At 39.2% G+C, this 12,817-nt stretch overlaps 1 protein-coding gene across 2 annotated transcripts in view; it reads right to left on the bottom strand.

Moving 5' to 3' along the window:
* The window catches only part of SESN3 (sestrin 3), a 76,823-nt gene that overhangs the window by 25,131 nt on the left and 38,875 nt on the right, over positions 1–12,817 (bottom strand). For both annotated transcript variants that reach the window (XM_046015097.1, XM_046015098.1), the window contains exons 2-4: positions 5,871–5,936; positions 2,953–3,150; positions 869–1,051 (exon numbers count right to left, since the gene is read on the bottom strand). In XM_046015097.1, coding sequence (XP_045871053.1) covers positions 869–1,051; positions 2,953–3,150; positions 5,871–5,936 — 447 coding nt within the window. The remainder of the gene's footprint in view (positions 1–868; positions 1,052–2,952; positions 3,151–5,870; positions 5,937–12,817) is intronic.

The raw sequence follows: 12,817 nt of genomic DNA, 5'->3' as shown, positions 1-12,817 counted from the left end.
TGAGGGCAATGTTATGTGTCATATATTCCCAGACAGGTAACTCAATTTCTAAGAGTATAGAGACAGACAAAAGCTCAGTTTGGTTTAACTGGGCAAATAACTAACAAAAATGTAGTCTAACCGAGAGGATCAACAAAACCAAGGACATGTCTACTCATTAGAAGCAGGGAATTTAAATACCTATGTATTGAATAGTGACCAAGTGCCAAGTATAGTGCCAAGCACAGTACCAAGGCCTCACCCTGTGTGCCTTTTATGGGAGCCCCTTTCCATCTGCAAGTATTCTAGCCAACTGCAACTCTGTTTCTCATCTAAGCTCTAGCTTCTAAAGGCACTGAAGTGTTCACACCAGTTGGCACATCGCTTTTTATTTGCAAAACTGTAATTTGCAGATCTTAAAATTATGAAATGTTAGAACTAGAAAAGAGCCTGGAACTCATTTAATCTAGGCCCCTCATGTTATAAAGAGGGGAGCTACTGAGGTACACAGAAGTTAATTTACTCAAGGTCATGAGCATCAGAACCCAGGGAGTCCATTGTGGAGTTTATTTTGTCTACCTCCTGCTTGAAAACAGAAATCAACTTTTCTCATGGCCACTCACTAAGGCACCTGGATAGCTCATTATTGATTACCTTAAGAGGAATATCCATTGGTACCTAAATTTAACCCACAGACTTTCTACATTTATCTTTTCTGTATACTGAGAGCCTATGTTGTAAGTTTCTAATATGCAAGTATTTTAAAATTAAGTCTTAACCAAAAAAAAAAAAAAAAGAAAGAAAGAAAGGAAAAAAAAGAAAAGAAAAATGAACTCTCAGCCAGAATCATGAGCAAATCTCTTTTTCATTTCCAAATAGCACTCAGTACCTGAATGTGCTCTTTTGTGATCAGCCAGGGTCGGTGTGCAAGCAGCTTGTTAATTTCATTAAGATTTTTCAGTCTTTGCGGCACATATTCCAAACCATTCAACCACTCGGCAATACCTCCTGTCTTTAAAAATTCATCCACGTGCATGTTTATTAGGTAGGAACACTGATGTCTAGCTGCAGCCTAAAACACAAGAAGACTCTGTTGATACAGCAATCATGGTACATGTCTCATTCTACTAGTTCTAAACCAATAATAATAATAATAATTGATTTGGATTTTAATAATTTTAATAACCAGTAATTCTTTTCTTACAGATTCCTCCTCCTCCTCCAACTTCTATCACAATATGCCATAGATTCTTGAACCAGTACACGTAGTCGATATTTGTACAAGCAAATAACTGTCCCATGTAGGCAATTGCCTTCTCAGCCAGAGGTGGGTATGGATTAACCTCGAATGCACTTCCTGGTTATATCAAGAACATACACGTCCCTTTCATGATGGTAAATGACATAAAGTACGTTCTATTTAAAACTCAGTAAAATCTCACTAACTTGTATTCTACCCATTCAGAACACACGCTAATTTGGGTGTTCCTCTTACCCCCCCCCCTTTTTTTTTTAAAGATTTTATTTATTTGACAGACAGAGATCACAAGCAGGCAGAGAGGCAGGCAGAGAGAGAGAGGAGGAAGCAGGCTGTCCGCAGAGCAGAGAGCCCGATGTGGGGCTTGATCCCAGAACCCTGGGATCATGGCCTGAGCCGAAGGCAGAGGCTTTAACCCACTGAGCCACCCAGGCGCCCCTCCTTTCACCCCCTTTAAGATAACTGCGATTTCAGTCTTATCTGGGTGCATCACCTACTGAGATAAGACAAGTTCGGTGACACCTTCCCGCCCGTGCAGTCAAACCAGTCTTGACACGGGAGTTTGGGAAATCCTTGCAAAGCAGACTTTTCACCGCTCCTTTCCCTAGGCCTGCTTCTCAGGAAAACAGTATCATTTCTTCATTCTATTTTCCATATCTTGCTTATCTCCTAGTTTTTGATCATTCTAAGCCTGCCTGGGAACTCGCTGTGGTCAAATCTGTAAGTTGGAATTACAGTCTTGGTCGTGTTCGTCCATGAAGAAACACAGAGCGCTGTCCTTTTCTTGTTTAAAACTTTGATGGAGTGCATAAGCAAGATAATCAAATCAAAGTTGGGGAAAATGAACCTGCTGACTGCCAGCTACCTCTGCCAGCCAGCTGTTCTCCTAAACCACCCCAACACAGGGCACTGAGACCACATCCTCTGTCTTTTTCTCCAGGAATAGTCCACCTGTGACACTGTTCCTTTCTACCTTTCTCATCCCGATTTATAATTCTCTCCCCACCCATTAACTAGTTCACTAGTTTGTACCAAGTACTATATTTAGTGGGGTTATGACTCATTTAAGAATTTTTCCCCCATTGGTGCTAATGAATACTCTGCTCTCCTCTGGCCAAATCAGTAACACTCTTCAAGTAGAAAATGACTAAATCAGATGTCACAACCAATCTGTTTTATATTAATAATAAAAATACAAGGGGCGCCTGGGTGGCTCAGTGGGTTAAAGCCTCTGCCTTCAGCTCAGGTCATGATCCCGGGGTCCTGGGATCGAGTCCCGCATCGGGCTCTCTGCACCTCAGGGAGCCTGCTTCCTCCTCTCTCTCTGCCTGCCTCTCTGCCTCCTTGTGCTCTCTGTCTCTCAAATAAATAAATAAAATCTTAAAAAAAAATAATAATAATAAAAAAACAAGGCATCAAGAGCCAAAACACGACCTGTGGAATCTTAGGGATAGTCCCTTGGACCCTATAAGCGTCATCAACCGTAGGTGAATAAACTGAAAATTCAAGGAGAAACTGAACACTTTAAGACATGTAAAGCATTCCAAATGCATCCCAGACACGCGGTATCCTAAAGACCACAGGCTTCTTCAAGTCTTATTTCTAGAAAAGGGTACTGAGCTCTATACACACAAACACACACACACTAGGAGCGAGGAGAAGGGACTAGCAAGGGCGGTGTGAAGGGAGAGCAGGCAGTTGGGAAGCGGGCGCACCATTATCGCGATGTAGTGCCTGTGTGGTAGAGGAAGGGGGCCATCCATGCGCAGCATATAGAACTGGCTCCGCAGGAAAGACTCCAGGTACTGAGTGTGCAAACTCATGACCTGCGTGATGTTGTCCAGGCGGCCGGAAGTAGAGTACTCTTCCACAAGAAAGTTCGTACGCTCATCCACCGTGTTCGCTTGGACAACCTGGTGATGGAGAAGCACACAATGAGTACTGAGAAGCAATGGATCTTTTGTTTACACACACGATGCCACTCTGGAAGCAAACGAATGTTCTCTGGGTAGGAACAGAACCCGAAATTACACAGTTGCTCATACCAGCGATGGAAATAAAAAAAAAAAAAGAAAGAAAGAAAAGAAAAGAGAAAGAAAAAACCACTGCTCGTTTTTGGCTCTGGGACTGCAATTTATTAAACAACAAATGTCAAATCATCAAACACACAGCTCTGAACTTGGAGAAAAGCAGCTTGCATCTGCTCTGCCAGGTGTGTAAGGCGCAATTTCCAGGGCCCACTCGCCTGGCCGTTATCACGCCAACTGGTGGAGCGGGAAACGTTGGTATTCGATTCCCACAGTTACAATTTTATCTCAATGGCCTATGAAGATATTTAATCACATTGTCTTAAGACAAGAGTTTCAGTCTGATCTTTGCTTGTTTTTGTTCAACATAAAATAAAAAGCTTTCTGAAATCTTTTTAGGGGCAAAAGAAAACATGACAATTTGTAGGAAAGTGTTAATTGAAAAATTAATAAGGACACTAGAATACTGTCATTCCTATTTTCAGCCTATTGTGTTAATTGTTAAAAACAAGGTTGGTTATTAAAATGGACATCCTCTATCCCCGGGAATCAAAAGAGCTTTCTCAAAAATAGATTATTATATGTAGCCTTATACACAGTGACAGCTTGGGCATCACACCAAGAATTGGGTCTGAAGGTGTTAAGAGCTTATTAGCACCTTGTAGAAGGACCCGGCTCTGTGGGAATTAATGGACATGAGATGAATATTTCTAGGGCTGGTTCATTATTTATTGATATTTTAGAATTAGAATTCTAGACTTAAGAATACATTTCTTATTTCAGATTCAAAATTAAATTCAAGCTCATGCACCTAGTTAACCGCAGAGCCTGGTCTAGAATCCAGATTTTCTAAAGTCCAGACAACTGGTCTTCCCAGAGATCCATACTGTTATTAGAAACTCTGTTTACTCTTTAAGGCTGGCTTCACAGTCTCTTCTGAAAAATAAGTACAAATTATACAAAGGCACTATTGACTGAGGAAGACGTAATCCCAAAGGAAATAGAATGTTTGGAAAGTGTGAACTGTGAGGAAATGTTAATTACAATGGCATAAAAAAGCAATTTCAGTTCAGCTAGTTATAAAGCCAAGTACACTTTCATTTGCCCATTTCCCCCCATTTTGTCAACTACAGGGACCAAGTGATGTCAAAAACAATAAGCTCCGGATTAATTGCATGTAATTAAGCATAGAATATTTGTTAATTTTGTTTTGTCTTCTCCAGCAGAGTTTCTTTTGCTTAAGCAATGCCAAAGGTGTAAACAAATGCAAGAGGTCCTGAGAACAGCCGTGGCTTCTGCAAACCACCTTACCTTCAATATATAGGGTGAAAAAGACTGTTTCAGGAAGTCTTTATGTAAATGAGGTAATCACTCCACCAAGATCCCTATGCTGTAGGAGAAAATGGGCACAAACACAGCCCTTTTAGTAACTACTGGTCCCACCTAGATCAGCTAGAGATGGAGTTCCCAATGTTAACTTGTTAACATGTTTCCCATGTTAACATGACTGTTAACATTCCTTTAACCTTTCCATTCAGATGGTAAGGTCACTCAAAAAGCAAAATGAAGATGTAGGACTACTGACTCTGGCAAGGACCTGGCATGTATTTTTTAAATTTTATTCATCCCTTCTTTTAAGACAATGCCTGGCACATAACAGGTGCTCTGTGTATCTTTGTTGACTGCTTTCAGAACAATATAGGAATAATGCTGGTGCTTTAAGATAAATGTCTTTGCAGTAGTGAATCAGGATATACAATCATATTCAATAAGGCACTAACTCCTTCCAGCAGAGAAAAACTCCCCAGTTTAGTGGTTCTTAAACGTTTCTTACCTCAAGTATCTATTTTAGAGGCATCTAGGAATCTAGGATGTCGGGCACTTTGATGTGATCTTTCATAAGGAAGTACACCCACAAAAAGGCACAAATCTTCTCTTGATTGTCATTGTACGACTTCTCCTTCTTGCAATTACCATCTTGCCTCCCGCCCCCCCAACTAAAGGTACATATTGTACAGACTGAATTGACATTCTGTCCAAAAGACTTCTTAGAACCAAAACAAACAAAAGAGTAACAACTAATTATGTAATGTCATTACATTACGTACAATGTAACGACTAACGTCGTTAAATTAGTAACAATTAATGATATTCCGCTTAATAGGGTTAGTTGGGAAACTCATTTTTTCAACTCAAATATATTTTCCTAACATTTATGAAACCTATAATCACCATGAAACAGTGGACATTTAAAAACCTAAAACCTTTGGGTTAATATTAAACTTTATTTAAAAGAAACTTTATTACTGTTAGCAGCTTTGTTCAGTAAAGTTATATTTGAAATCAAATATGGTAAAATTCACTTTTTTCTAACCTTGCAGAACTCTAACTCTAAACTAATTCTAAAATAAGATGGCAGATTACTAAACACACAAACTTTTAAGTGAAGTTCAAAAGAAAATATCTCTGTGGTTCTCTGAAATATAAATAAGGAACAAAAAGCAAAACACAGGTTTACTCCCAGATTAAAAATGGAGATATTCTTTGATACAATCCAGTTATTTTTTTGTATCACACTTAATGTATTTTAAGACAGATAAACTTACTTCCTTCTCTGGAATAAAGGCACTTGGTCCTCTTGTCAAGGGCTGAGATACTCTGATTCTTTTATCCTGTTTTCAAAAGAAAAGTTTTATGTGTAAATGATGATGTTCTAATTAAAGTTAAATTGGTGCAAATATATTGCTGAGGTACTGAAACAAACTGAATAAATAGAACATAAAATCAAAATAAGGGACAGGTCTCAGATCACAGAAAATCCACAGGGCTAATGTGTGAATAAGATAATGGGGCAAGTTCCTCAAAAAGTTAAAAATTGAACTTATTATCCAGCAATCACATGACTAGCTATTTACCCCAAGAACATAAGAACACTAATGCAAAAGGATACATGCTTCCCTATGTTTATAGCAGCATTATTTACAATAGCCAACATACAGAAGCTGCCCAAGTGTCCATTGATTCATAAATGGATAAAGAGGGTACAGTATATATATACAACAGGAGATTATTCTGCCACAAAAAGAATGAAATCTTGCCATTTGCCACAACATGGATGGAGTCAGAGAGTATAATGCTAAGCTAAATAAGTGACTCAGAGGAAGACAAACACCATATGATTTCACTCATATGTGAAATTTAAGAAACAACACAAACTTGCAAAGGGGAAAAAATGAGAGAGAGAGAGATGAATCAAGAACCAGACTCTCAACTGTAGGGAGCAAACTGATGGTCACCAGGGGGAGGCGGGTGCGGGGATGGGTGAGATAGGGGATGGGGATGAAGGAGGGCACTTGTGATGAGCACCAGCTGATGGTCAGAATTGGTGAATCACTATATTGTATACCTGAAATTAATTTAAACACTGTATATTAACTAACTGGAATTAAAATAAAAACAAGAAAAAAATGGATAATGGGGCAAGTGCCTACCTCAGTCCAAAATTTCACTTCCCTCAATCATCTTCTACATCCCTGGAGATTTTTAGCCCATAGTTAGCATCACTGAAACTATCGATCTCCATAATAAAATCATATCTAACAGTATACTGCTGCACTGTTAGACCTCAATCTGGAAGCTCCAGGAAAGATTGAAATCAGAGGATTCCATGCAATTCCCCAAAGCAATGACCTGACCTGTGGGGCTCTTTTTCCACAATAAAATAGGAATAGACATATCTAATATAAAGTTTTGAAGCTTTAAGTAAGAAAAATGTAAAACTTGGAGAAGTAGAGGTTAACTTAAGGTAAGAAATGGAGAACTTAGCAATCTATATTGGCCCACTTGCTATTCTATTGAGGACTAACTGGGAGATTGTCAGTGGTATTCTGAGTGTTAGATTTATTTGAAGTTTTCATTTTTTTTGTTACTTTTTTTTTTTTAATATACTAATAATATTTATTTTTTTTTCAGCATAACAGTATTCATTCTTTTTGCACAACACCCAGTGCTCCATGCAAAACGTGCCCTCCCCATCACCCACCACCTGTTCCCCCAACCTCCCACCCCTGACCCTTCAAAACCCTCAGGTTGTTTTTCAGAGTCCATAGTCTCTTATGGTTCGCCTCCCCTCCCCAATGTCCATAGCCCGCTCCCCCTCTCCCAATCCCACCTCCCCCCAGCAACCCCCAGTTTGTTTTGTGAGATTAAGAGTCATTTATGGTTTGTCTCCCTCCCAATCCCATCTTGTTTCATTTATTCTTCTCCTATCCCCCTACCCCCCCATGTTGCTTCTCCATGTCCTCATATCAGGGAGATCATATGATAGTTGTCTTTCTCCGATTGACTTATTTCACTAAGCATGATACGCTCTAGTTCCATCCACGTCGTCGCAAATGGCAAGATTTCATTTCTTTTGATGGCTGCATAGTATTCCATTGTGTATATATACCACATCTTCTTGATCCATTCATCTGTTGATGGACATCTAGGTTCTTTCCATAGTCTGGCTATTGTAGACATTGCTGCTATAAACATTCGGGTACACGTGCCCCTTCGGATCACTATGTTTGTATCTTTAGGGTAAATACCCAGTAGTGCAATTGCTGGGTCATAGGGTAGTTCTATTTTCAACATTTTGAGGAACCTCCATGCTGTTTTCCAGAGTGGTTGGACCAGCTTGCATTCCCACCAACAGTGGAGGAGGGTTCCCCTTTCTCCACATCCTCTCCAGCATCTGTCATTTCCTGACTTGTTAATTTTAGCCATTCTGACTGGTGTGAGGTGATATCTCATTGTGGTTTTGATTTGTATTTCCCTGATGCCGAGTGACGTGGAGCACTTTTTCATGTGTCTGTTGGCCATCTGGATGTCTTCTTTGCAGAAATGTCTGTTCATGTCCTCTGCCCATTTCTTGATTGGATTGTTTGTTCTTTGGGTGTTGAGTTTGCTAAGTTCCTTATAGATTTTGGATACTAGCCCTTTATCTGATATGTCGTTTGCAAATATCTTCTCCCATTCTGTCAGCTGTCTTTTGGTTTTGTTAACTGTTTCCTTTGCTGTGCAAAAGCTTTTGATCTTGATGAAATCCCAATTTTTTGTTACTTTTTTAATTAAAAATATTTTGGTAACCCCATTTAAGTGTGATATCTATAAAGTTGCAAACATTCCAATCAGGTAATAACTTCCTTCTCTGCAGGCAGGTTGGAAAGCTGGAATAGTCAGAGAGAGGCTCTCAGGGCTCTGAAGTCCTTGTTAGCCAGGAGGAGAGAGAGAGGAGATATGGTCACTTAATTTTCTATACTAAAAGTAATATTCTAAAGTTCTAAAAAAGAAGCCCTCTAAAACTGTAACATAAAAACAGGGACTATGCTTACACCATACACAAAAATTGACTCAAAATGGATTAAAGACTTGGATGTAAGACCAAAAACCATGTAAGTCCTAAAAGAAAACATTGGCAGTAAGCTCCTTGAATTGCTCTCAGAGGTATTTTTTTTGGATCCGACTCCAAAGGCAAAGGCAACAAAAGCAAAAATAACCAGGTGGGACCTCATCAGACTAAAAATCTTCTGCACAGTGAAGGAAACCATCAATGAAATAATAAGGCAACCTACTGAATGGGAGAAGATATTTGCAAATCATACACCTGATAAAAGGTTAATATCTAAAATACATAAAAGACTCATATAATTCAAAAGCAAAAGCAAAAGTTCAATTTAAAAAATGGGCAGAGGACCTGAACAGACATTTTTCCAGAGAAGACATTCAGATGACCAATGGATACATGACAAGATGCTCAACACCACTCATCATCAGGGAAATGCAAATCAAAACCACAATGAGATATCACCTCACACCTGTCAGAATGGTGAAACTCAAAAATGCGAGAAACAACAAGTGTTGATGATAATGTGGAGAAAAAGGAACCCCAGTGCCCTGTTAGAGGGAATGCAAACTGGGGCAGCCACTGTGGAAGACAGGATGGAGGGTCCTCAAAAAATAAAAAACAGAACTACCCTATGATCCAACCATTCTACTTCTGGGTATTTATCTGAAGAAAATGAAAACACTAATTAGAAAAAAATATATACACCTCTATGTTTATTGCAGCATTATTTACAATAATCAAGGTATGGAAATAACCTATTCATGAATGGATGAATGGATAAAGAAGATGGGGTATACTGTACAATGGATTACTCCTCAGCCATAAAAGACAAAGAAATCCTTCCATTTACGACAACACAGACAGACCTTGAGGGTATTAGTCTAAGTGACGTAAGTTAGAGAAAGATAGATATGGCGTGATTTCACTTACATGTGGAATCCAAATGATGAAACAAATGAACACACAAAACCAAACCAAACTTCCAGATAGAGAAAATAGGTTGGTGGTTGCCAGAGGGGAGAAGGGTGGAGAGGTGGGCAGAATGGTGAAGGGGGTAAAGAGGTACTAACTTCCAGTTATAAAATCAGCAAGTCACAAGGATGTGATAGACAGTGTGGTGACTACAGTCAATAATATTGCATAGCAAATCGGAAAGTTACTAAGAAAGTAAATCTTAAAGGTTCTCATCACAAGACCAAAAAATGTGTCACTGTGTGGGGTGACAGACGGTAACTCGGCTTAAGGGGGTGATCATTTTGGAGTGTATACAAATGTCGAATCATTATGTGGTACACCTGAAACTAGTATAATGTATGCCAATTATACTTCAATAAAAACAAAAGAGGGACTCGGTCATGGTTTGCAAAAATTATAAAGACTGTGTGGGAAACTGAAGAACATGAGAACAGGAGTCTCCTGGAAAAGAGTGCATTAAGCTTCAGGTGCCACCAAGACATCCTCAGGCAACTTCCACACCAAGGAAATGACTGTAAATAGTTCCTTATCCAATGTTGGCAATATCTATTTCATGTGACCTTGTCTCTTGTCCAGAGCAGATCAGACGAATCAGCATAGAAACAAATCTGCTGCCTATGGGTGCTTTGATGCAGAAGTTCTGCCCAAACACAACTGAGGGCAATTTGTTGGACGCGTTAAGATTCTAGAGTTACTGGAGGTATATGCAAGTAATGGACCCTGACAACAAGAACAACAACATAGCACTCAGAAACAGGGGCAGAGAACACAATAAAGATGCATTAACACGTGTCTGCTGCTAAGGGTTTAGCGTTTCTATAGGGTCACCAGCGAAGTCAAGTCTAATCATGGGCTTTCCTCCCTTAATCATGTGTCTTTTCCTCCCTTCCATCCTCCCCTCTTTCTCTCTCCATAAGGTAACTGGAGTCTTTTTTGTTCCTTAAAATCAAAGAGCCTACCAAACACAAAATAGTTATTCTAATCCATTGCTTTTATTTTTTTTAAGATTTTTATTTATTTATTTGACAGAGACACAGTGAGCGAGGGAACACAAGCTGGGGGAATAGGAGAGGGAGAAGCAGGCTTCCCGCTGAGCAGGGAGCCTCATGTGGGGCTTTTAGTTCCCAGGACCCTGGGATCCTGACCTGAGCCGAAGGCAGACACTTAACGACTGAGCCACCCAGGTAACCCTCAACACCTTACTTCAATGAACAGCAGTTACAAAACCAACAGACAAAAGGAGACAGTCAGGCGTTCAGTGATTTTTTTGAGAATCTGATCAGGTACTGTGACAGACTCAGAGGATAGAGAGCAAGCAAAAGAGGGAGGGTCGCTGCCCTCATGAGCATGGCATACAACCTCCATCAATTTTTAGAATTCTATTGGACTAAATATATTGAGTAATGATAACCTAAACTGGCTCAAGTTTCAGAAAGGACCAGGTATTTAGGTTGTATTTATAAAGTGATGACAAATATATCTTAACCTGCTGGTCAAAAATACTAGAAGACTCCATGTAAAAGGGAGTGATTTAGAAATTCTAATATCGGCATTTCCTGTCTACAGCAACCCAAATCTAGTTTTACCCAGAAAAATAATTTAAAAGAAAATAACAGATTTCTTCCCTCTGCTAGCTGCTGTGAGTTATAGGAAACAACATTTCAAATACTCTCTCTGTAATATAGCTTAATGTTATTCCTATGTGAAAAGCAATTTCCTTGATGACGAATCATTTCAAATGAATAGAGCAGTTAAGAGAAACTGATTGTGAGGACCTACCACAGGTTTTAGGAGAAAAAATGCCAATGGGAAGGTAAGTGGGGGTTTTTGCTTATATTTATAAAAAATACATAAAATTCAGAGAAAAGACAGGGAGAGAAAAACCAAAAGCGTATGAAGGGACTTCGGGAAACAAAGAATGATTTATTACTAATATGATTTGTTTGTAAAAATCAGCTTTGAGACATTTATCAACTGAACTTACCGTTACATGCTTGATATTGTTATTCTGCCTACCATAATATTTTCTGGAACAGAAGATGTTTAAATCTGAAATAAGTCTTCATTACAAATGGAACTGCCCACTGCTGCACTTCAAAGAACATAACATCTCTTCATTTGACCAATTGATAAGAAGCAACAGAGACTCAATTTCATTTGTGTCAACATTCGTTTGCTCATTTAGTCAGCAAACATTGAGAATCTACAATGTGCCAGACACAAATAAGGATTAACCTGATGGAAATGCCTACAGCCAACCACACGGCATATGACAGAGCCCAGAGCAGGTGCATACCCACAGTGATGAAGGAAGAGATCATTTTAACAATTACCACTTGCTCAGTCATCCCCCTTTGGTTGAATACTGAAGTTATATCCAGTTTTCACTATTATAAATAATGCTATGGGGGTGCCTGGGTAGCTCAGTGGGTTAAGCCTCTGCCTTCAACTCAGGTCATGATCTCAGGGTCCTGGGATCGAGCCCCACATCAGGCTCTCTGCTCAGCAGGGAGCCTGCTTCCCTCCCTCTCTCTGCCTGCCTCTCTGACTACTTGTGATCTCTGTCTGTCAAATAAATAGATCTTAAAAAAACAATGCTATGATGAGGATCTTTGTATAAATAGATTTGAGGGCAGACTGTGGTACTCAGGATAGATTCTTTAGAAGAATCCCTGATGTGAATTTCCTGAGCTTTAGGTCAAATAGCCTTAAAGTTCTTGTTGCAAACTGCAAAGGTGCTAACAAAAATCTTTTGCCAATTTTATGTTCATCAGCTGAGAAAATGCCCACTTATCTCATTCACTTCAAAAGTGAAAAACAGCATCTAAAAATGTAATTGAAACTTTTCATGATATCTGAGGTAAAATTTCTTACATTGAGATGTGTAATATAATTAATAATAATACAATATTTTAAATAATTTTTTTTAAAAAAATAATACAGTCTGGGGGTGATGTAGCCCATGAGCCTGGGACTAACACAAACAAACCAACTAACAGAAACTCCTCAGTTGGGCAGTTACTGCAAAAGCCCGGGGAGAGATGATGTGGACTGACCTAAGAGAGTTGCTTAAACACTGAAGGGAAGGGAAAACTAACATCATTTAAAAAAAAAAAAAGATTTTTATTTATTTGAGACAGAGCTCATGAGCTTGGGGAGGGGCAGAGAGAGAGGGACAAGCAAAATCTG

The sequence above is a fragment of the Meles meles genome, chromosome 8, assembly GCF_922984935.1.
Source record: "Meles meles chromosome 8, mMelMel3.1 paternal haplotype, whole genome shotgun sequence".
NCBI classification, from domain to species: Eukaryota; Metazoa; Chordata; class Mammalia; order Carnivora; family Mustelidae; genus Meles; species Meles meles.
Note: the sequence above shows the minus strand (reverse complement) of the source record. Positions and strands in the feature narration are given on the sequence as shown.